Here is a 24,172-nt window from a genome sequence, read left to right on the forward strand (position 1 = left end):
CTCTATGGAACATTTGCTGAATCTATTTATGGTTATATTTTTATTATTATTTGGTTTCTGTGTCAGTTTTCTTTCTTTCTTTTTCTTTTTCATTTTCTTTAAACCAACTCCTATAATCATCAATCAAAAACAAGGACCATTGTATCTGTCCACCCATCCATCAATCCATCCATCCATCCACCTATTAATAAGTTAACAATCATCTGAAACCTTTATATTATATGTACATACCAGAACATGTGGTATCTTTTTGACTATGTTTTGCTCCAATCACATGCTTCATCACATCACATCACTGCACATACCTATGCATTGTGTATTGTCCTAATGTAAGCGTAACACAGTTTGGACATTAATCTGTGTGTAAATGTTATTCTACATGTTTTCCTAACAGTTCACTATTACACATTGGACATGACATGTTTTTGTTGTTGTTTTGTGCATCTCATGTCCCTTTTTTTAAAATGAGAACTTAAAACTATTTTGAGGCAATTGAGGACAAGCAAAACATGCAAAAGAGGCTGACTAAAGGATGTCATGATACATGAACATTAACATGGAACTCTTCCATTCATCAATTAATCAATTAACAAACATCTTCAACCTTTACATCTTCTTAAACAGGACTTTTCAGACATAATTCTCCTTTATGTACTCAATATTTGTCTCTCTTTCATGATATCAATAAATTATTCTCCTTTTGTGCCACTGTTAAGTGAATATGAGCCCTTTTGCACATGTACTATCATCATTCCCTGTCTACTGTGGGCCGTATGCATCATAGGGGGAATACAGTGATCCCTTGTTTATCGCGGTTATTGGGGACCGGAACCCCTCGCGATAGGTGAAAATCCGCGAAGTAGGAGTGCTCCCCCTAGGAATTTCCGTATATGTGTGTGTGGGTACCAGAATGTTTCGAATATGTATATTTATACTTTATATATATATATATATATATATATATATATATATATATATATATATATATATATATATATATATACTTAATCTATTTAATTATAAAACCTTATAATATTATACATGGCAATGAGGAGGCATTGTAAAGGCTTAACGAAAAGTTAATTTTGAACACAACACTTAGATATGCGAGCTACAGTTGACAGCGTGAGCTGGGAGAGGATGCGATGATGCACAGCCAATCAGCTCATGGGATACATCCACTCGTGCTCTCATTCGTCGATCTCGCGCCGGGAACCAATCACGTACCTTGTCTGAGTGCCTGTGTGTATGTACAAAGCCTCTGAGAGAGTTTCTCTCTTTTTTCTGGCATCCTGGGAAACTGTTGTTATTTTTATTTTTCGATGGATATTTAAAAAAATCACAGATGCACTGAGGCCGCGAAACTTGAACCGCGAAGTGGCGAGGGATTACTCGTATACCTATAAGGAATCTTCACTCTGAGTTTGACTACTGGGTCTTAAAGTCACCGGATTCATGGTTCCTAACTGAGCAGATACACAGACCACTTGTAAGCTTTAGAGCATCGATCCTTCCATCAACTTATCTATCCATCCATATAATCAAATTACTTACGTTCTGCATCATTTTAAAGATTTTTTATTATTTTTTGCATACACGTGGTATCTTTTTGAGGTATGGTAGATAGATATCATGCTAGATTGAGATATAGATAGAATTATTCAATGATAAAACATTGAAACATTCAAATAAAAAATCAATGTGTGATGCTGCCATGTGTATTGCTCATGCTGTGTGCTACTTGCAAATTGGGCAATTAATGTCAAATATATTTTGAAATTTTGAATTAAAATAATTTAATTTGGAGATCGTGCCCCAGGGGTTTCCTCCTGGTATTCCGTTTTCCTCCCCCAGTCCAAAGACATGCATAGTAGGTTGATTGGCATCTCTGGAAAATTGTCCATAGTGTGTGATTGCGTGAGTGAATGAGAGTGTGTGTGTGCCCTGCGATGGGTTGGCACTCCGTCCAGGGTATATCCTGCCTTGATGTCCGATGACGCCTGAGATAGGCACAGGCTCCGCATGACCCGAGAAGTTCAGATAAGCGGTAGAAAAAGAATGAATGTTAGCTTAGAATCATCAATAAAAAAAAATCCCTAAAGCATTTTTTATTTTAATCAATCAAACTGACACAAAATATGAGTTTATAGACTAACTATTAATTAAAATTCACTTCACTGATCCCAAGGGATTATTGTATGAGCCTCATTGATAGATAAAGACATTGTGTTCCCTGCTGTTCTTCCCTAAACACCACATTTCCTTGCTTAATGTCATGTTGTTTAACTTAAATAAGTGTTTTTTAGTATGCTGGCGAGGAGTTCCTAGTGCACAGGCGCGCACAGGAGACGTAGCAGGATGCTCCCTGACACCACCCCCTCCCCCAGGGGCGGCACCCGACACCCCAAAGCTGCGACGAGGCCTGCCTCGGGCGGCCAGGGTGCACGGCGTGGAAGTCCGCCAGCAGCGCAGGGTCCAGCACGTCCTGACGGGCCACCCAGGCATGCTCCTCTGGGCCGTACCCCTCCCAGTCCACCAGGTATTCGAGGCGACCTCGGCGCCGATGGGAGTCCAAGATGTCACAAACAGCGTAGACCCCGGGCTGGCCTACGACGTCCGGCTGGGCGGGCGCCACGGGGTCAACCAAGGGGAGAGACACAATCGAAACCCATGGCTTGAGTAGAGACACATGAAAGGTGGGGTGAATGCGGTACCTGGGTGGCAGCTCCAGCCTGTACACCACGCTGGTGTCGCTGATCTGACCGGCCACCTTGAATGGCCTGATGAACCGAGGGCTCAACTTGCGACAGGGTAACCTCAACCTTAGGTCCCTTGTGGACAGCCACACCAGATCCCCTGGGCGGTAATGTAGCACCTCCAGTCGCCGAGTGTCGGCATGCCGGCAGGTCTCGTGGACGGCCGTGCGGAGTTGAGTGTGCGCCGACTCCCAGACCCAGTGGCTCTCCCTGAACCAGTAGTCAGCAGAGGGCACATCGCATGGCTCGTCGGACCACGGGAACAGAGGAGGCTGGAAATCCAACACACACTAGAAGGGGGTGAGTCCCGTAGAGTCTTGATCTTATGCTCTGCCTGGTCATTGGACTGTGGGTGATAGCCTGACGAGAGGTTCACTGAAACCCCCAGGAGCTGGAAAAAGGCCTGCCAGTCTCGTGATATGAACTGGGGCCCATGGTCCGACACGATCTCCTCCAGGAGGCCAAAGTTCCGGAAGACATGATGGAAGAGATTCTCCGCGCTCTCAATGGCGGTCAGCAGGCCCTTCAAGGGCACAAGGCGGCAGGCCTTGGAGAACCCATCCACTGCCACCAGGATACAGGTGTTCAGCTGCCTGTAGTCGATGCAGGGACGAAGCCCGCCGTCCTTCTTTCCCACAAAATAGAAGCTGGAGGCAGTCAGGGAGGAGGAGTGTGTGATGAACCCCTGGTTGAGTGTCTGCTGTCCTCCATCGCACGTTGTTTGGGAGCCGACAGGGGATACACCCAACCCTTTGGCAGCTTAGCATTAGGAATCAGGTCGATGCTGCAGTCCCATAGTGGTGAGGGGGGAGGCGTGAGCAAAACATGTCCTGGAACTCCTGGTAGCACTCTGGGACCTGTACCCATGAGGGGGCTGTGGCTTCCTCCACCCGAGTGGCACCCACAGTGGCCCTTACAGAGGCAGTGCTCCTCACAGTAAGGGCTCCACTCAAAGATGTCGCAGAGGTCCCAGGAACACCTCGGGGTGTGTTGTTGTAGCCACAGCCTCCCTAGGATCATGCTGACAGTGGAGCTCTCCAGCACCAAGAATCGGATCTCCTCCTGATGAAACAATCCCACCTGCAGCGTGATGATTGGTGCGCAGTGCTTCACCCAACCCCGGCACAGTGGACATCCCTGGATGGTTTGGACCGGTAGGTCCTAGGCGCTCCTCTCTCTGGGAAGCCGTACACGGTCGAGGCAGGCCTGGGAGATGAAGTTCCCTGCTGAGCCGGATCGACTAGAGCGCACACGGAGGCAGAGAGAGCAGGGGTTATGAGGGTTATGGTGAGCTTCGATAGAGGTCGAGATGTCAGCAGGGAGCTTGACGGTACTCACCGCAGGATGTGAAGGACGAGCGGGGCATCTCGAGAGGGAGTGGCCCGGTCTCCTGCAGTACTGGCATCTTTCAGCTGCCAGGCAGCTATTCCTCTACCTACACTGTGAGAGCCCAATGGACCTCTGTATGAACTCCTCCAGCCCCACAGAGTAATCGTGTACCGCCATCGCCTGTTGGATCTCCGGTGCTAGACCCAGCCAATTCACACTGAGCGGTGGCATCTCGTTCCAGCCAATGGAGGCAGCCAGGGTGTGGAAACGGTGGCTGTATTCGGTGATGCTGTCCCGCCCCTGATGTATCCGGAGTAGCCGGTCGGCCTCGGAGAGAGTCCCAGAAGCGGCGTAGAACACCTCCCTTTTTTTTTCCCTTTCTTTTTTTGTGTGTCCCTTTTCGGGGTCCTTTATTCTGTTATGCCGATATGGAGGCAGAAACCGAAGTAGCAGCAAACAAAGTTTAATACGAAACAAAACAAGGCAGAGCCAACACAAATACCTGCTGCAAACGCAGGAAAAATCCGGTGGTGCGCTCTGAGGGTGTGGCCCACAATGTCCTGAACTGACGAGAGGCAGTCCATAGAATAAAGTTCTCGTGCATGTTTGGAGAAGCGAGGCACCGGGCTGAAATCGGGGGTAAGTAATCCGCTCAGCGTAACTCCAGAAGCAATATCGATAATAAAGGATGGGGAGAGTGCGTGATGTGAGTGTTCATATAGGCAGTGAAATGAGTGTGTGGATGAGCGTCAGGTGTGTGTGGTTAGCATGCTGGCGAGGAGCTCCTAGTGGGCGTGGGTACTTTAAGTAGCAGGGTGCTCCCTGACAGATGCTGCATAAGGCATTATTTAAACGGGAGCTAGAATTCTATTGCATCATCATGTCATTGAAGCCAACCATATTTATGCCTAATAGTGACAGGGCTCTAAAGTTTTGAAGACAGGCAAGAGTGACATCTCCGACCCCCCAGCGACGCTGCAGCATATTAAATATATGATAAATAGTCAAAAAGTTTTTCTGCATGAGAAATACGATGTGTGGCGGGAGATGCATGACACTTAGCCCTGAATTAGGTGACTTCTAAAGGCAGTTGGTTTCAGTGGATTTTAGTTAGGGGTATCAGATTAAAGGGGGGTGAATTGAAATGCACACCACACTTTTCAGATATTTATTTGTTAAAAAAAAATGGACACCATTTATAATTTTCATTCCACTTCACAATTATGTTCCACTTTCTTTCGGTCTATTTCATAAAATCCCAATAAAATACATTTTTCTTTGTGGTTGTAACGTCAAAATTTGGAAAAGTTCAATGGGTATGAATAGTTTTGCAAGGCACTGCATGCTATTAACAAGATATACAGGCTGGGTGCTATAGACATTATATACAGGGCGTTTTATATTATATATTATATCGATATAATATCACCGGGAGGGTTGATGGGAGCTGTTCCTCAGTCTACTAGTTTTTGTCTGGAGGCTCCAAAGTGCATACCGGAGGGAAAGGGGACAAACAGTCTATGGGCAGGGTAAGAAGAGTCTTAAAGAATGCTGCAAGCTGGATGCAGAAAACGTTTCCTTTGGACATACTCAATTGCTGGAAGTAAAGTTTTCACCAACCATTGCAGTGCCTTGTGGTCTGTGCCTGTGCAGTTTCCATACCAGTCTGTGACACTGCTGGTCAGGATGCTCTTAATTACACAACAGTAAAAGTTCACCAGAATAGCTCAAAGCAGGTGATGTCTCTTCAGTGTCCTCAAGAAGAACAGGCACTGGTGAGCTTTCTTGACCAAGTTAGAGTTGTTAGTGGTCCAGGACAGGTTCTCCGAGATGGGGATCCCCAGGAAATTGAAGCTGGAGACACATTCAACTGGCAACTCATTGATGTGGATGGGGCGTGTGTGCCTTTTCTTTCCTCTTCTGAAGTCAATGACGATCTCCTTTGTTTTGCTGGTTTTATGGAGCAGGTCGTTTTTGGCACACCATATGGCCAGATGTGGTACCCCTTCCCTGTAGGTTGTCTCATCGTTGTTGGTGATGAGGCCAATCACTGTTATGCCACTAGCAAACTTGATTATGTTCATCCTTAACATTAAATCCATTGGTAGGTGAAATTTGTTTTCATTAATGTGTTGAAATCAGGAAAAAATAGCAAGAAATCTTAAACAAGGGCCAAATTGTGATGCCTAGGCAACTTCTAGTATGTAGTGGTATCAGCAAGATTTGAACTTTTTTGAGCTTCCTAATAGAAATTTCTGTCAAATGTTACAAGCTGGTGGTATTCCATGTCAAGGTCTAAAAAGGTAGTGTTATAAGTGAGGTCATGGTAGATACGAAATCTTCCTCCGGTAATGTACACAATGTGTTCAAAAATCAAAGTGATATGAGCTCATATACTATAAATTCCAGGTATGATTCTGCGAATGCAGTTGAGATTAGATTGCAAATGAGATAATCACTTTTGGCTTCTCATTACACAAACATCTCATAATAATTTTCCAGGATAGGTTTATTACCCAGGATAAAAAGAGGACACTCGCTGCACCTGGGTGGGGATTTAGTTGTCAAAATGTATTAGTGGGTCAGACTTAGCTCTTGGTGAGATTAGATGATGTAGCTTGTTCAGGTGGTATAAATGCTACAGAATATAATTTAACCACACCCTTTACCTTCTATTCTTAACCCTTTTTTTATTTATATTTAACACAATTACAGAATTGTGTGTTACATTTGAGTCACAATAGATTTTATATGGAATGCTCACATCTAGCAAGCATTAATAATGAATATTGAAGAATATGACAAATCTTTCCTAAAAAATAATCCAGTCGGGCTAGCTTAGAGCGTGTCCTAGCATAACCAGTAAAGGCTATATTACTTTTTTATATATTTTTATTTCTCTGTATATCAGTTTATATATCAGATTATGTTAGTTACATTAGCAGTGAAGTTCATAAATATTTATGAAAATAAATTCTAATCCTTTCAGAAATACTGTTAAGTATGCTTATATACTGTAGATAGCTGGCTAGTGCTAGTAGACTTAATATTTGAATGTTTATCTATTTGGCTTCAAATTTTCCTTTCAGGTTATCTAATACAGGGCTGTCAAGTGTCACGCGTTGAGAGTGACAGTCACGCATTTCGGTCTTTTGTCACACTCTCACACTCTTTGCCACATTTTGACTATTTATCATATATTTAATATGCCGCAGCCCCCAAAATGTATCTGTCTGCACCGCTGTCACTATGGAACCGGGCAGGAATCAAGTGCGCATCCACTGGAGTTCTTAGCCTGACACTTATCAGCAAATCAAAAAAAAGAGGCTACACAATAGCCAATCAGAAAATAGCACTATCTGGGTAAGATTTAACGCACCAACCAATGAAAAAAAAATGGAGATGTCACTCTTGCTTGTCTTCAAAACTTGAAAGCCATGCCTAATTAGTAAATAGAGTTCACCTGTGTGTAATTTAATCTCAGTATAAATACAGCTGTTCTGTGAAGCCCTCAGAAGTGTGTTAGAGAACATTAGTGAAAAAACAGCATCATGAAGACCAAAGAACACACCAGACAGGTCAGGAATAAAGTTCTGGAGAAGTTTAAAGCAGGGTTAGGTTAGAAATTAATATCCCAAACCATGAACGTCTCACGGAGCACTGTACAATCCATCATCCGGAAATGGAAAGAGTATGGCACAACGGCAAGCCTACCAAGACATGGTTAACATGTCATGGACAAAACGTTATGTTTGGCGGAAACCTAACACTGCACATCACCCTGAACACACCATCCCCACCGTGAAACATGGTGGCAGCATCATGTTGTGGTTTTTTTTTTCTTCAGCAGCGACAGGGAAGCTGGTCAGAGTTGATGGGAAGATGGATGGAGCCAAATACAGGGCAATCTTAGATGGAAACCTGTTAGAGTCTGCAAAAGACTTGTCTGTGGCGAGAAATTGAAATTTCCAATTGAAAATCACTGTTCACAGATGCTCGCCATCCAATCTGACTGAGCTTGAGCTATTTTGAAAAGATGAATGGGCAAAAATCTCACTCTCTAGATTATGCAAAGCTGGTAGAGACATACCCCAAAAGACTTGCAGTTGTAATTGCAGCAAAAGGTGGTTATACAAAGTATTGACTCAGTGGGGCTGATTTCAGATATTTATTTGTAAAAAAAAAAAAAAAAAAAAAAAAATTGACACCATTTATCATTTTCCTTCCACTTCACAATTATGTGCCACTTTGTGTTGGTCTATCACATAAAATCCTAATAAAATATATATTTGTTTGTGGTTGTAACGTGTCAAAATGTGAAAAAGTTCATTGAGTATGAATACATTTGCAAGGCACTTGTAAGCCTTCTTCTAATTCCTACAGACACAACGGGTCTGAACTATGGACCATCACTTTCAGAAAATTTGATTCGACTACTGAGCCCAGGAGCTTCCAACAACAATGAATCACTTGCACACTTAAGTTCAACTGAAAATAGATAAATGTATTGAATTGCCAAGTAACATGACATGAAAAGGAAGTTAAGAAAATAAACAAAAATAAACCAAAATAATTGTTCTGTTGCTATATTGTAAACAGTATCAAAATTTCCCTTCTATAAATATATAATTTACTCAGTGAAAGTAAATCACCTGAATCACAGTAATACAGGAAAAAATAAAATAAAGCACTGGTAAGTCAATTCACATTAACATTCTCAATGTGCATATAACGATTATTTCAAAAGGTTATACTTGAACCTTAGAATTGAACATATAACCCAAAACAAAACAACAAATTCACTGTAAGTTCTCACATGCACATTTAAAATGTATATCACATTCATCAAATCAGTAAGCCATTCTTTTACTAAACAGTTAATCAGTCTTTTACAAAACAGTATTGTATCTCAGTCTTTCCTTTAAGGTGAGTTTCCTCCACAAGAAAAATAGGAAAAATGTAACAGTTTTTTCACTTGCCTACAGTCCATTTGCCAATGAAAGGGTTAAATCTCTCACATTTACAACTCGATGAAAACTCCTCATGGCTCGTCAGTCCCAACTCTATCGTTACCGTAGCATGTTAGCCTCATGTACAAACCAACTCCATTGCTCCTGCGCATTCATAGCGCAGGAGCAATGGAGACGAAGGATCATGCAACTTCAAAACAATCAATCACAACAACAACAAACAACAAAAAACAAACAAACAAAAAAACCTGACCTTGAATACACAAGGCCATAAAAGCATCATTAGTTTTCAAAGTCTTTTACATATAAAGCAGATAAGCTTCACATTTCACTCTCAAACCGTAAAGAAAATGAAATAAACTTCTTGACATTGCATATTTAACTTATATACATTTAAACACATTAAATGTAATGAATTTACAAACTTTAACTCACCAAAACCGATGATAAATTCCGTTTCAACTTGTTCAATCGTTACTCTGAAGAGGTTGTAATCTCTATTTCTCTCAATATTGAGTAAAAGCTCAATATTAAAGTAATTTATACCCCAAATTTCTCCGGAGTTCTCTAATTATTACGTCTGCTCTCTATCTGTCGCACGTGCACACTACTCGACGCTCTCTCACATGGGCGAGAGAAACCAGGAAGTAAGCAATGCACCAAACAGCATTCAGACACATCTCTCTTCTCATTGGCTGATTCACTGACCATAAAATAACTGCATTTAGGGCTTCAATAAGAAAAATAATTATATTTTAATAACTTTTGTAACTGGGGTTACACACTGTATTTTTCTGTATATTATCCTGTTCATACTATAAATACTGTACTCATACTGTAAATACTCGTTGCCTTGTATTTGTACATGTGTAATGACAATAAAGGTGAATCCAAACTAATCTGTGTAAATTTAACAAAGTGGTCTGTGGGGACCAAGCACCATTTGTACCTCTTGTGAGCAGTGCATTTCCTGCTCTTGATTACATCCTCATTACTGTTCTAATCAAAGACCTGGAATGCTGAAATAACCACAAATCTTAAACTTAACTCATTAATTAATGGTGCTTGCAAAGCAACTTTCTTACTATTGTGCATACTGTCCCGGACAAAACTTCGGCACATAACTTGTCCCACAGCTTTTGTCTTAGACCCATGAATGAGGTGTCAAATTGACTGGCTCATTGAGGAGAGGTGTGCTATAACTTTTATAAGCGATCCGAGTACCGGTACTTCCGGTACCGGGTCTCAAATTGTCCTTTTTTCCCCATAGACTCCCATTATAAACTTTGGAGGTTTGTAACTCGGCAAGCTTTCGAACTATCTACACCAAACTCGGCTCCTTCAGGGTGATACTCTGAACAAAGTTTTACATTGGTGTACTGATTGGCCTTTTGGTTGTGCCGTGGCCCTGCCCCAGTATATGCAAAATCAAAAAACTTGCCACGTGCAAGCACCATTCACATTTTCTTCAGGAAATGTACATTCTAGTTTTTATTGTTTGTTTGCACACAATTTTCTATTCAGTATAAATAAAATCATGTAGCATGTACATCAAATCTTTATTTCTTTAGGTGTGTAAAAGCTAATTATTCCCACGTGATAGTACTCCTGATGAAACTGCTGTGGACTTCAGCTTAATCATTGACTTTATCAGACGTCAAACCCAATAAAAGGCCACTTATTACAGCTGGTGCAGATTCCTATTGCTTTTCAAGGTGTGAGCAACATGTCTGGATTGGTTTTATCCACTCTGCTCATTTTAACCCTGCAAACCCATGACAGGTAATTTTTCTACATTATCATGATCTCAGTGGCTGAGGGTAAAAATCTAGATAAGTATACAGAGTAAACAGATAAGTAAAGATACTATATTAATGTAGCAAATAATTACAGAAAATACTGAAGTAAATCTGGTTTGATTATGAAAAAGTTTCTCTTTTTTTCATAGAGTAGACCTGGTAGAAATGAGAATTGTTCATTTTTTGTTCATTTTGTCAACAATTTTTTTAATTCTTTGTATGATTTAATGTTCCAGGGCAGTGGAGGGAGCAGAGCAGTGGACTTATGACTACACCAAGTACCACACCATGGATGAGGTCATTCAAACATTTAAACATTTCTCTATTCTTTTTGTGTAAAAAGTGTGAATTCGATTACTAAATTGATTTACTTGCTCAGTAAACAATATTTTATTTTGATTTGTTCTGGTTTCAAATTCAAATCTATTTCGTTTTATTAGTAAGTAATTTCTTAAATTTTGATTCTTACTTTCTTATTTGATTTATTAAATCATTTATTTACCCATTGTTTTAATTTCTTTACTGACTATTAACGATTACATTGTTTTTAATAAATTAACTGGTATTTATTGCTTTTAGTTACTTCATCCAAGAACAGCTAATTATATTTCTGAAATTGCTGATAAGTCGATTTTGTTTGTTGAATAGTACTGCATCATGGATTATTTTCTTTCGTTTATTGGTTCTTCAGGTTGGTCTGTTTTATATTTTTTTATTGGCATTTATTAAAATTATCTGTTAAATTGTTCAATCACAGATCTCTGAGTGGATGAACATGATGATAAAGGAACATCCTGACGTCGTTACCAGCGTCATCTATGGAAACACGTATGAAAAGAGGAATATCACTCTGCTGAAGGTAGCTTCCCTGTAAAGCTGGTATAAAATGAACTCTATGATAACCATCTCACTAAATCTATTTTACTATAATGAATATAGTGAATCCCATGAGTCTGTGTTTGCGTGTGAGGCAGATCGGTTTGAGCAGCACAGAGAAAAAGAAGATGGTCTGGATGGACTGTGGGATTCACGCTCGAGAATGGATCACTCCAGCTTTCTGTCAGCACTTTGTCAAGGAGGTGGGATTTATTATTATTTTTATAAGTTTATACATTCCATCTAAAACTGTCACTGCCTTTACAGTGCTGTTTTTTAATCAAATCTAAACAGATCCTAGGTTCCTACAAAACAGACTCAAAGATCAGCGAAATGTTGAAACATTTGGACTTGTACATCACCCCAGTGTTGAACATGGACGGATATATTTACTCATGGAAAGACAACACGGTGAATTTACAGCCATGTTCAGAACACAGTACATCTATAAACTGAAATAACCCTTATAAATAAGTACTGTAAACATTTTAAGAATAATTCATATATAAATAAATAAATAAGCTGTAAATATAACATCAGAAAATATATATATATATAGTTATCTATCTATCTATCTATCTATCTATCTATCTATCTATCTATCTATCTATCTATCTATCTGTTATTTATACTATTTACATGTTTTACTTTTTAAATGTATTTTCTTATACAATCTCTAAAGACACTTTATTATCTTATCTTCAAAATGGAGCACTAAATATGTCAACATTTCAGTTGCTGTTACATAACTATTTCACCAGAGACACCAATAAAGTTTTATCTAAAAAATATCTAAGTAAGTACAAATGAACAGGGATCCAGTTTCAGCTTTAGGAGGCATATAAAATCTTTATGAAGCTAAATGTTGACAAAGTATTTCTACCAAATCATAGCCATAGTTTCTAAAAATCATCAATTTATTTTAAACATTCATCTATTTATCATCTAAACATTCTAATTTCTTATGGTTTTGCATTTGCTGTTTTATTTAGACACGGTTATGGAGGAAGACAAGGTCACCTGGATCTGATAACTGCACATGTTTTGGTACGGATCCCAATGCCAACTTCTATGCTAACTGGGGAAGTAAGTCATGATTTAATGCTTTTACACTTATATTTAATTTTTATATAGTGCCGTATTTATCTTATAGATGCATTAGACTAATGGCTAACAGGCACACAGGCCACACCTCCTTCACTGAGAGTGACAGATATAGAGGCCTGGTCACCTTCACTGTGAGTGACAGACACACAGGCCATGACACCTTCACTCTGACTAACAGGCACACAGGCCATGCCTCCATTATTAGATACTAATGTCATTGTGATTTGCACAGTGGTGGGAATTTCCAGAAACTGCTGCTCAGTGCTCTATAATGGACCCTCGGCTCTTTCGGAGCCCGAGGCCAAGGCGGTGACAGACTTTCTGAGTGGCAATCGAGACAACATCCTCTGCTTCCTCACCATCCATTCGTTCGGCCAGTTGATCCTGCTGCCTTATGGGCACCCCAACATCACCGCCCCCAATGAAGATGAGCTGGTGAGGGCTGTTTCCTTTTCACTATACAAGACTCATAGGATGTCCTTCCATGTTACTGTCTAACCTGCAAGTGTGTGTGTGTGTGTGTGTGTGTGTGTGTGTGTGTGTGTGTGTGTGTAGATGAAAGTGGGTCTGGCTGCAGCGGAGGCCATTAAAGCTGTTCACGGAATGGACTACACAGTGGGAACACCTCCTAACGTGCTTTGTGTGTTTGACCTCTTTTTTAACATTAACATGATTCAAAGGTAAGGTCTCCGTTGTTTGAGAAATGCTTCAAAAAACTGCGTTGGGCTGCCAGAAAGGGGCGTGTCTTGTCAATATGGGCGGAGAGAGTGTTCAGTGCACATGTGTGACATTAGCAGAAAGCTGTTTTAACATTGACATGGTGGATAAAAACAAAGAAAGAAAGCGAAGAAAGGCTTACGATAAGGCAAGAAGTAGGACGTGTTAATATAGGATCAGCTTTCCAGCGCTGGAGAGAACTGAAGGAGCAGGAAGTTGGCCACATATTCACAGGTTGGAGTTTCCCGAGTCAATAACTCCTGAGCTACTTTTACTACACAAATAACACCTCTTTTCTATCGTAGTAATGTAGAGAGGCAGCTACAACCACGTTTTGTTAGTAACAGCATTTAGCTTAGGTGTTATTGACTCGGGAAACTCCAATCTGTGAATATAATAAAGTGTCCAACTTTACTTAAGTACTTTACTTTTTTCCTTCTCAATAGGTGAGTAACGTTGGTTTTTCTTTGTTTCACAGAATTAATATATGCCGTCCTTTGCATGATTATGCTTGTGTGTTTGTTTATCTGCAATCGTATTGTTCTTCCCTTCAGCTATGATAAAGACACATTTCTTTCCATGAGTTGCCTGGGTTACGAATGTATGTGTGGGCGGAGCTATCAATACAGGGGTGGGACCGTTTGGGTTAGGGGCGTGTTTGTTTTGGTAATTTCAAATGTCGACATTGGCTTTCAAACAACGGAGACCCGATCTTTATCTCCAAGGTGTTTCATTACAAAATGATTGTTATTATTTTTAATAATAACATTTAATAATAATAACAGGACTTTGGTTGGGATAGGATTGACTGATTGATTGATTCAGTCATTAATTCTTTCATTAGTTCATTCATTCCCACCCCCTGTACTTTTATATCATTTACTATTTAACAATAGATACATAGAGCATTATTTCAAATATTTTATACAGATGAAAATTTATGTTTCATTATTAAATTTTTTCCGGTCCTAATTTGAGGCTTGGTCATTAAATAATAATAACAATAATAAAAAAAGGAGTCTTAAATGAGATAAAAATCCATTTATTTATAGGATTATTATAGAATTACTTAGATTCTATTTTTTGAGATTTTATTTTCTGGTTACTAGTTTTCCTCTACAACATTTCCACTAGTTTTTCTTCTTTTATTTCTGTTATTTGAATTTTTATTTTTACTTACCTACTTACTTTTTTCAGTTCTTAACTTATTTTCTGATAACTTTTCTCAGATGTTTAAATGTGGTCATTCCTGTGTTTGACAGCATATTTTTCTAATATCTTTCAGACCCCAATTCGGGCTCGTCTCGTGACTTTGCGCGTCTGATCGGCATCCCCTTTTCCTTCACATTTGAGCTACGTGATAAGGGTCAGCACGGCTTCATGCTGCCGGAGGATCAGATCCAACCCACGTGTGAGGAGGCGTATCAGGGCGCACTGTCCATCATCACACACGTCCACGATAAAACCTTCATCCGTGCGGCGGCTACAAGCATCGCAGCCATGCTGTGGAGTATTTGCCTGGCTCTGTGGCTCTCTAGCGCCACCGTCTAAGCTGAAATCAATCACATACTTTAAATAACATGGTTGATTCTGTTATCTCCCCAGTTACATAAAAAATCTGTAGTATTATTCACTTATAAACAACACTTTGGTAATATATGTATAAGTATGAATGTTGTTACAGTATGTAATGGATCATGTGATCGACAGTCGATTGCTCATGCCTTGTTGGTTTCGCGGCTAACTTGCTGTTTTGTTGTGAATACACATTTTGCTGAATTACACTCTCGTGTCTGCCTTTTATTTTATGCTTATACTGCTGCATAAACAAATGTTGCAATTTTGTTAGAAATAAATTATCACACAATTTTAAAGGTATGTATGTATTTTAACCCCCCCCCCCATGCTAATATTTAACCATATAATATATAATAAAAATATTATATTGTAAAATAACAATAGTAACCATTCCAAAGATTTTTTTTTCTGTTCCTGGAATTATAATGTTCTCTAATGACGTTTATTTCCGTAAATGATCTGACATATTATACACTTGTGTAAATGTATTTGGTGCATCATGGGACTCTGGCAGCCTTGTTATCTAGACAGACCAGTATTCCAGTAAGATAGAACAATTTACTTAATTAAAAACAGAATATATGTAATGAGTCTGTCTGTGTTTTCCTTTGTTTCTGTCTGCTGTCATTCCCTGCTGTTAATTGTTGGCCCTGCCCACTTATTTGTTACCATGGACATTAATTGCACTCAAGCTCTTCCCCAGGTGTTTTGTCCTAGTCTTTGATTGTCTCCGCCTTGTGATTGGTTCTTGTTCACTATATCTACTCTGTTTGTCCACTTCCTTGGTGTTAGTCATTGTTGGTATGTTGTGTGTTTCTGTTTGATGTTCCCATTGACTGTTCGTTCTGTGTTCTGCCTTGTGTTGCCTGCCTGACTGTTTTTCTGTTTCGTGTGTTGGCCGATTAAAACTCCAAAAAACTGCATTTGGATCCTCATTCGCCTGTGACTCATCGTGACAATATATAACGGGAAAAATAACTAAAGCATGAATGAATGCATCCTCAAACCATTAAAACAATTAGATATTGATGAAAGCAGGTTTATGGACCAATTAGGGTAAATTCCTAGACAATGCAGTATTTTTTTAAAGAAGACTGTTTTTTATTTATTTCTCAATTGACCCTCAATTGAATTTATTAATTCTCTTATTGAAAGATGAAGGAAACAGTGACTGATAGGCAATGGTGGGATGTGGTAGCTCAGTAGTTAAGGTTGGGCTACTGATCGGAAAGTTATGGGTTCAAACCCCAGGTCCACCAAGTTGCCACTCCTGAGCCCTTAACCCTCAATTGCTCAGTTGTATAAATTGAAATTTAAAAAATGTAAGTAACTCTGGATAAGAGTGTCTGCTAAATGCCATAAATGTAAATAATTTGTGTAACGTTAAACAGGTCATGAGTCATCAGAGATTAAAGTGTTATTGGTTTAAAAAGAGAACAAAATCTAGCAATGTAGACTTCCACAATTCTTTGAATCACAATTGTGTGATGGCAAAATGGTACATTTTAAGATTGCTGAAGTCTGGAACAGGAAAATCGTCCTCTGGAAACGCAACGTCCACAAGTGGGCATCATTTAGACAATCATCAAAGAGGTGCCATTCCGACATCAACTTTTCAGGACATATGGATTCTGATTTATTTTAAAGTGCTTCTTGAAATTGTAAAAATGAACTAGAAGAATAATAAAATGAAAATAAAGTAATTGAATATAAAGTATTTAAAAAATATAAATAATATATAAAACATAAAGAATCAAAAACAAAAAGAAAGAAAAAGAAAAGAATGTGTAAAATAATATATAGCATATAGTCTAATGTATAGAGAGAAAACAGAAGGCGAAGAATTTAAGGAGAAGAAAATAAAAGAAATAACAGAAAAAAGGTTACAAAGAAAGATAGACGGAAAGAAATAAACAACAAAGAATACATGTAAGTATGTAAAAAGGAATAATATAATTGTATAATAAATAAATAAATAAATAAATAAATAAGAAATAATAATTACATAAATTGAAAGGAAAGAATGAAAAAAAAACAATAAAGGAAGGAAAATCTAACAAAAAAACGAAAAAAAAATTGATGGGATGATTAAATAAACCATATTAAATCATTTTGTCACGGCGTGTTATCACACGTCGTCTCAGCACTTCTGATTTGGCTCCAGACCAGCATACTTTCTTTCATAATTTGTTTACTTGTTTAATTACTGCAGTACACAGTTACAGGGCTCTCAAGTTTTGAAGACAGGCAAGAGTTGTAAGTGTTTGTTGCCTTTTTGGACTCCTTTATCATTTGTAATGTTGGCTCCCATTTAAAACAGTTCAGCTCAAGCACAGCCATTTTTAGGGTCATGATTGAGGACAATGTCCTGTCCAAAGACAAGCTGTTTTGTGTTGAGGTTTTGTTCAAACTGACCATTGAAAATACCCTCTCTAATGAATGTGTTTTTTTTTTTTATTGGTTGTTGCGTTAAATCTTACCCATATACAATAGTGCTATTTTCTGATTGGCTATTGTGTAGCCTCTTTTTCTGATTGGCTGATAAGTGTCAAGCTCGACTAAGAACTCCAGGGGAGATGCACTTGTTTCCTGCCAGGTTCCATAGAGACAGCGGTGCGGACAGATACATTTTGGGTGCTGCGGCATATTAAATATATGATCAATAGGTTTTTCTGCGTGAGAAATACGATGTGTGGTGGGAGAGCGTGACAAAAAACCAAAATGAGTGACTGTCACGCTCAATGCGTGACACTTGACAGCCCTGTAGTGAATTGAAACTACAAATCTACCTGAGGGTAAGGTGACTTGAGCCAGGCCACCACCCACCCTTGTGTATTTTATAGCTACTGATTGAAAAAATAAAAACAATGAAATATGTACAGTAAAAGAAAAAAAATCATTGAAAACTATGGCATACTAAGTGGAAGAGTGGAAGAGATGAAAACTGTCAAATTGTGTGCTCTGCTTAGTGAAAAACAAGGGGCCATTCTAGTTTTAGCTAAATGCTAAACTAAATGCTAAACTAAATACTCTTTGGTGATAAAAAACACTAATTTAAGCTAAATAAAATGACAGTAAACAAAGATGCTGCAGAAGGATTTATTCAAAGGGGAGCTAGAATTCTATCGCATCACAGACCTACAAGCCATTGAAGCCAGAAAAAAGGCAGCGCTTGTAATCTCATGGCGCATGCGCAGATGGCGAAAACGGCGCCACTGTTATGAGAGCCATGAGGGCTCCCTCTACTGGCCTGCAGAGGATTTGCTGCACTTTATCATCAGGACTATCCTATTATCATATTTCCCACAATTCATTGCACCACCAACTCAGCACACCTGTTTCCTGTTTGTAATCACCTGGTCTATTTAAGCTCACTCAGAACTCTCTGATGGCGTGAAGTATTGTTAGTACTGTCTGCATTCTGATCATATTATTCTGTACTGTCTGCATTCTGATCATATTCTGTACTGTCTATTGCCTTGTTTTGACCCTGCATGTTTATCGTGTTTAAGAATGTTTGCTACCTGCCCTGATCTACGCCTGGATTATTGACTACTGTTTTTGGATTTCCTTTTATGTCGTTGTTTGCCTGATGTTTGACCCCTGCCTGTTTTGGATTTTGTCTAATAAACCAGCATTTGGATCTGACCTGTTCCATGTTCGTGACAGAATACTTCGCTCGACAAGATCCAGCGTTTTTTTCATCCACCCTGGTTTCATCATTACATCAGCCATAAACCCAACAACTAAATACAGCATTCCCAGTAAGTCTTCAGCACCTTTATTGACCACTCATCTAAGGATTCCGCAGTGATATTTTCCTGTTCCGATTGGTGTGTTCCTGTACCCCGACATGTACCGATACAGCGGCACACAAGTTCAAGCGTTGCCCCCTCCACTGAGGAAGAATGGTGGGACAGGTTGGACGACTTGATGTCTCTCCGCCAACAAAGACGAGTGGTGAATTCTTTTGCCCAATTATTCCGGACATGTGCGGTTAGTTTGAACCTCAGCGACTCGGAATTAAAGTTGTACTTCAATGACCGTTTGGATGAACCTTTGTCTTGGGCAGAAATGCAAAGTTTACAAATTTTGGACTTCTGGGGTTTTGTCAGTAATTTAGAAAGCTGAACCCAATGGAACTTATGGGAAAACCCGGATGGAAAATCCTCTAATCCCAAAATGGCCGCCACTATGCTGGTCTCTGCTCCTAAAATAGCCACTGCCACACCTGCCTCTACTCCCAAAATGGCCGCCAACATGCCAGTCTCAAATCATAAAATGGCCGCTCCCTTGTCTAGGAGGGCAATCAGAAGAAAATACTTTGCAAGCAAGACTGCCGTGTCTGCACCTACCCCTAAAATGGCTACTGTTTTACCTGCACCTGATTTCAAGATGGCTACGACCGTATCTGTACCATCTGTTAAAGGAGCCACTATCCTGACAACACCTGTCCCTCAGAGGGCCGTTACCATCCCGGCACCTGTTGTCAAGATAGCTGCCATTCCTGCCTCCCAACCACTTCACAAAATTGCTGCCACATGGCTGCTGTGAAAAAATTGATGTCCCAGCAGCAAATGTTCCGCCTCATTCTTCATTCTCCGGCAAGAAACTGGCGCAGAAGAGAAAGAACCTTGAGCCGGCTTCCAATTCGGCTGATGTTGCACTCAAGCGAGCAGGTGGTTCTGATGTCTCAACCCGAGCAGTCTACCCTTCCTCAGTCGACCCAGTGTTGTCAGCCCTGGCCTGTATTCAGTTTTCGCTTTCCGACATGAACTCCAGAATTCAAGCTTTTGAGTCCGGTCCAACATCTAGGTCATCGGCAATCTTTCCCATCCCTGGCCCGTCTCACGATAACTCCTCACCGGCCACGGCGCGGCTGCCCGTGTTTACTCGGCTGCAGAATGATGTCAGCAATTTCGTGATTATACCACGAAGAACTATGCGAAGTGCAGTTCCCGTGACTACAGGCTCTCCATTCTTTCTGCCGGCTGCTGCGATTTCTCATCAGTTAAGAGGCCAAATCATAGCAGGTAATGATGTAAACCTGGTGAAAATATTGCTGTGCTCAGAAAAGAGTGAAAAGAGCGTTGTTATTTGTGGTGATGTGTCTGTTATGCTTAAAGCGACCCCCGACTGTTAACACTAGCTGAATTTAATGTGGCATTTGGGGTTTACAGAGATGTCATCTGCGAAATTTATCCGTCTCGTAGAACCGAGCTGGACACGTATCAAGCAATCATTTCTGACCTGGCTTTGACTTATGGAGGAACTCTCTTCTATGAATATCACGAATCATTCTCTGCAAAAGCTGCTAGGTTCATTCAACATTTTAATCAAAGATTGAACTGGTCTGTAGTGGACTTAACCCTCATAAGCAGACATTTCACTGGTCATAAAGCTCTCCTGCTCGATCTGTGGCTCTCATTCTCACACTCCCAATCTATGCCCAAAATCTGCATCTCCTCCATCTAAGCCTGGTTTTCAAACTGTTGACTCCAAGGTGACACCATTTGCTACTCCATTGTGCTGTAATTTCAATGAAAATGTTATATGTTCATATGTTCATGCTTGTAGTTACTGCGGGGACGGCCACCCAAAATCTGTGTGCCCAAGACAAACACGCTTTATGAAAAAAGAAAAGAAATAAAGCCATCAACCCCAGTCAATGTTCCAAAGCTGGGACAGGCGTTGAGAGAGCCTCCAAACCACTGCTTCGTCAATTATTTAATAACTGGACTTATCCAAGGTTTTTTATCCAACAGTCTTATTAATCTGGCTCCGTTTTCTCTGTTTTATGCAACCGTTGATGATGCAATTAAAATGATTAAGATAGCAGGTAGGGGTGCATAGCTCGCAAAGGCAGATATTTCAGATGCCTTCAAATTTATGCATTAAATGGAGGGAAAAAATATATTTTTCAGTCAGGCTCACTTTCGGCTGTCGCAGTAGTTTAAAAATATTTGATACACTATCAGAGGCGCTATGTTAGATTCTTCTTAATACTGTAACTGCAAATTACCGCATGTTCTCCATCTCTTAGATGATTTTCTGCTGGTCGATTTATAAAAATTCAAAGCCAGAAAGATGCATCTCGGCATTAAGGCAAACTTTTTCCAATTTAGGTGTCCCCCTTTCTGAGGAAAAATCCTTAGGCCCTCTTACAGTCATTGAATTTTTAGGCATTACATTAGATTCCAAAAAAATGCAAGCCTCGTTGCCCCTTGAGAAGTTAAATCGCATTAGAGAAATCATGAGAAATGCTCAGATGTCCGTATCTTTGTGAAAAAGAGATTTGCTTTCTCTACTAGGCCATCTTAATTTTGCGATGCATATAATTCCCCAAGGCAGGTCTTTTATTGCCAGGCTCCTCGATTTATCCAAATCAGTTAAGGATCTTAAACACATGGTTTCCTTAGATGCAGGCTGCAGATCAGATCTCAGGTTCTGGTCTTTGCTCCTTGAAAATTGGAATGGCATTTCTTTTTTTCATCATGATGATCTGGAGTTTTCGGCAGCCCTTAAATTGTATACAGATGCTACTACACCTTCCATTGTTTTTTTTGTTTTTTTTTTTGTTTGTTTGTTTTTTGTTTTTGTTTTTTTTTTGGGGGGGGGGTTAATGGTCAATGGTTTGCTAGTAAATGGCCAATGGAACTGCTTTCTGTGCCGGATAATAACATGTCCACTGCTCTGTTGGAACTATATATATAGTATTCAACCGATAGTGATCGCTTGTATTCTGTGGGGAAAACAATGGTCTAGGAAACAAATTCTGTTTTTTTTTTTGTGACAATGAGGCAACTGTTAATATTAACAAAGGACGCTCATCAGTTCCGTTTATCAACAGATTCGTCAGGTGCTTTACTAGGCTATCTATCATGGATAACTTCATTTTTCGAGCTGTTCACATTCCAGGTTTAAATAATCAAATCGCTGATTCTCTTTCTCGATTTGAATTTCAGAAATTCCACCTCCTGTGTCCGGATTCAGCACCAGCCAGCTTGGTCTGCCCTCAATTCAGCCAAACTGTTATAGATTAGATATGTCCCTTCAATCTTACAGTATATGCATTCAGCAGCTAAGTACATGCCTAGTGGTCTAGCAAAATCAACATTAAAAATGTACGTCTCGGCTTGGTCTCATTTTAGTTCTTTCTGTGCCACCTTCAATGTAGATGTACTTCCTGTCAATGTTTCATATGTTAGTGCTTTTATAGTCCACTGTCAGCTTGCTCAAGAATTCATCCATTCGTCTCCTGCTTAATGGACTTAAAAAGGAGAAACCTAAAGGCAATGATCCTCGTCTACCCCTCACACTTCCACATTTGCAAAAATTAATCATGTCTGAGAGAGGGATGCTTTGGGATTTATTCTGATATAATGTTAGAATCTGTTTTGCTTATGGCTTTCTCAGATGTGGCGAGTTTTCTACACGCACAAATTCCTTAAAACCGTCACATGATTTCACAATTTCTGATGTTTCAGTTTTTTCTCTCCACTTCACCATATTTCTAAAGCACTCAAAAACTGATAGGAATCGGGATGGATCTTTTTGTTTTTGTTTCTGAAACTAACTCTGCTTTTTGTCCTTTGTCATCCATGCTGGCTTATCTGAGGTGTCGTCCACAAGCTCGCATGGAGGACCCATTATTTACAACGGAGGAGGGAAAGCCAATGTCCAGAAGCTGGTTTACATCCTGTTTTCGCCTGCTCTGCCAATACTGCGGGCTTCCCCCAGAGTGTTATTCTGTTCATTCACTGCACATAGGGGCTGTTACAACTGCAGCTTCCTCTACTTCCGTTTCTACCCTAAAAGCTATGGGAAGATGGTCTTCGGCAGCTTATGAATGGTACCTCCGGTCAGATACTCGAGCCATCCTTGAGTCTCAGAAAGCTGAGTGATGCTTGTGATCGGAGTGATTCTTCAGCAACTAATGGGCTTTTACTAATTCATTAGCTCTAGCGTTATTTCTCTTGCTAGCTTTAGGTAATCTATTGGTGTATATTATTATTATTATTATTATTATTATTATTATTATTATTATTATTAATAAGAAGAAGATGATTGGCTATTGGCTCGATTTAATCCTCTGCTGGCTCTTCAGTTAGCAGGAAAAGCCAGAGATGATTGCTTGGTATGGTCTGTTTGGGGGGATTTTTGCTGATTCCCAGTTAAATGGGAGATTGTCCCCAGAAGCTGCTGCAGTTCCCTGACTAGCTTTCATGGAGCTCATGAAAAGTATGGGGAATTCAGAACAGAGCCATACCGCCAAAATGTAATTCTAACAATCTTGCAAATAAAATATTTTGAATATGTCTAAAAGAATTGTCTTATTTTGACTCAAGTGGTCCTGACTGAAATATAATTATAAAGATGTATGAAACACCGTTGGCTATGGGATTTTTTAAATGAACATTTGTTCTTCTTATTATTATGTTGCCTACATTTACTCAAATAAAAGCAATGTAAAATATAAAGGAATTATATAGAAATATCTCTAAAATCATTTATTTGCATTGCCTTCTGTATTGCATTCGTTTTGTACATTTACAGGTGCACAAATACTGGTTAATTTTAATTTCATTAATCCTGAATTGTCTATTTAGAATCTTCATGAATTAGGAGTACTCTCTCATTCATAGGTCTCAGAAACAGTTTGGGTCCATCTTTCCCAATGATTTTTACTTGCACTTTCCGTACTCGCCAATCTTGGCTGGGGTAAGTTTCCATTATGATGCCCAGGGGCCAATAGTTCCGTTTAGACTGAGAGTCCTTGAGCAGAACTATGCATCCTTTGGAAATGTCGGCTTGCTGGTGGTGCCATTTTCATCAATGCTGTTGGGTAGAAAGATACTGTTTATGCCATCTGTCCCAGAAGGTATTTGCAAGATTTTGCACCATGCGCCACTGTTGCTTGTACAGATCAGGCTTTCCGAAGTCCCCCGTTGGAACAGAGCTAGCATCAGTCTTTTGGGTAAGTAATGTGGCAGGTGTTAGGATGAAAGGATCTGCTGGATTGGTTGACATAGGTATAATG

General features: G+C 39.8%; 2 protein-coding genes across 2 annotated transcripts in view; one reads left to right on the forward strand and one right to left on the reverse strand.

The window, feature by feature from the left end:
* The window catches only part of LOC113640974 (NAD(P)(+)--arginine ADP-ribosyltransferase 2-like), a 30,574-nt gene extending 20,883 nt beyond the window's left edge, over positions 1 to 9,691 (reverse strand). Inside the window, exon 1 of the mRNA XM_047817321.1 lies at positions 9,491 to 9,691. The gene's annotated coding sequence lies outside the window, so the exon portion shown is untranslated. The remainder of the gene's footprint in view (positions 1 to 9,490) is intronic.
* Positions 9,692 to 10,740: 1,049 nt separating this feature from the next.
* On the forward strand, positions 10,741 to 15,722 carry LOC113649534 (carboxypeptidase O-like). Its single transcript, XM_027157359.2, has 9 exons — positions 10,741 to 10,837; positions 11,091 to 11,151; positions 11,612 to 11,713; positions 11,829 to 11,933; positions 12,025 to 12,141; positions 12,723 to 12,816; positions 13,070 to 13,272; positions 13,393 to 13,477; positions 14,840 to 15,722. The coding sequence occupies exons 1-9, from the start codon at positions 10,782 to 10,784 to the stop codon at positions 15,103 to 15,105; spliced, it is 1,089 nt and encodes a 362-aa protein (XP_027013160.2). The 5' UTR covers positions 10,741 to 10,781; the 3' UTR covers positions 15,106 to 15,722.
* The last annotated feature ends 8,450 nt before the right edge of the window (positions 15,723 to 24,172 follow it).

Source organism: Tachysurus fulvidraco, chromosome 8 (assembly GCF_022655615.1).
Source record: "Tachysurus fulvidraco isolate hzauxx_2018 chromosome 8, HZAU_PFXX_2.0, whole genome shotgun sequence".
Classification (NCBI taxonomy): domain Eukaryota; kingdom Metazoa; phylum Chordata; class Actinopteri; order Siluriformes; family Bagridae; genus Tachysurus; species Tachysurus fulvidraco.

What these genes read in the sequence shown, in the direction of transcription:
- LOC113649534 (XM_027157359.2), top strand. Translation starts at nt 10,782, where the DNA reads ATGTCTGGATTGGTTTTATCCACTCTGCTCATTTTAACCCTGCAAACC. An exon ending in ACCCTGCAAACCCATGACAG is followed by an intron (nt 10,838 to 11,090) that starts GTAATTTTTCTA and finishes TTAATGTTCCAG; the next exon opens with GGCAGTGGAGGGAGCAGAGC. An exon ending in CCCCCAATGAAGATGAGCTG is followed by an intron (nt 13,273 to 13,392) that starts GTGAGGGCTGTT and finishes GTGTGTGTGTAG; the next exon opens with ATGAAAGTGGGTCTGGCTGC.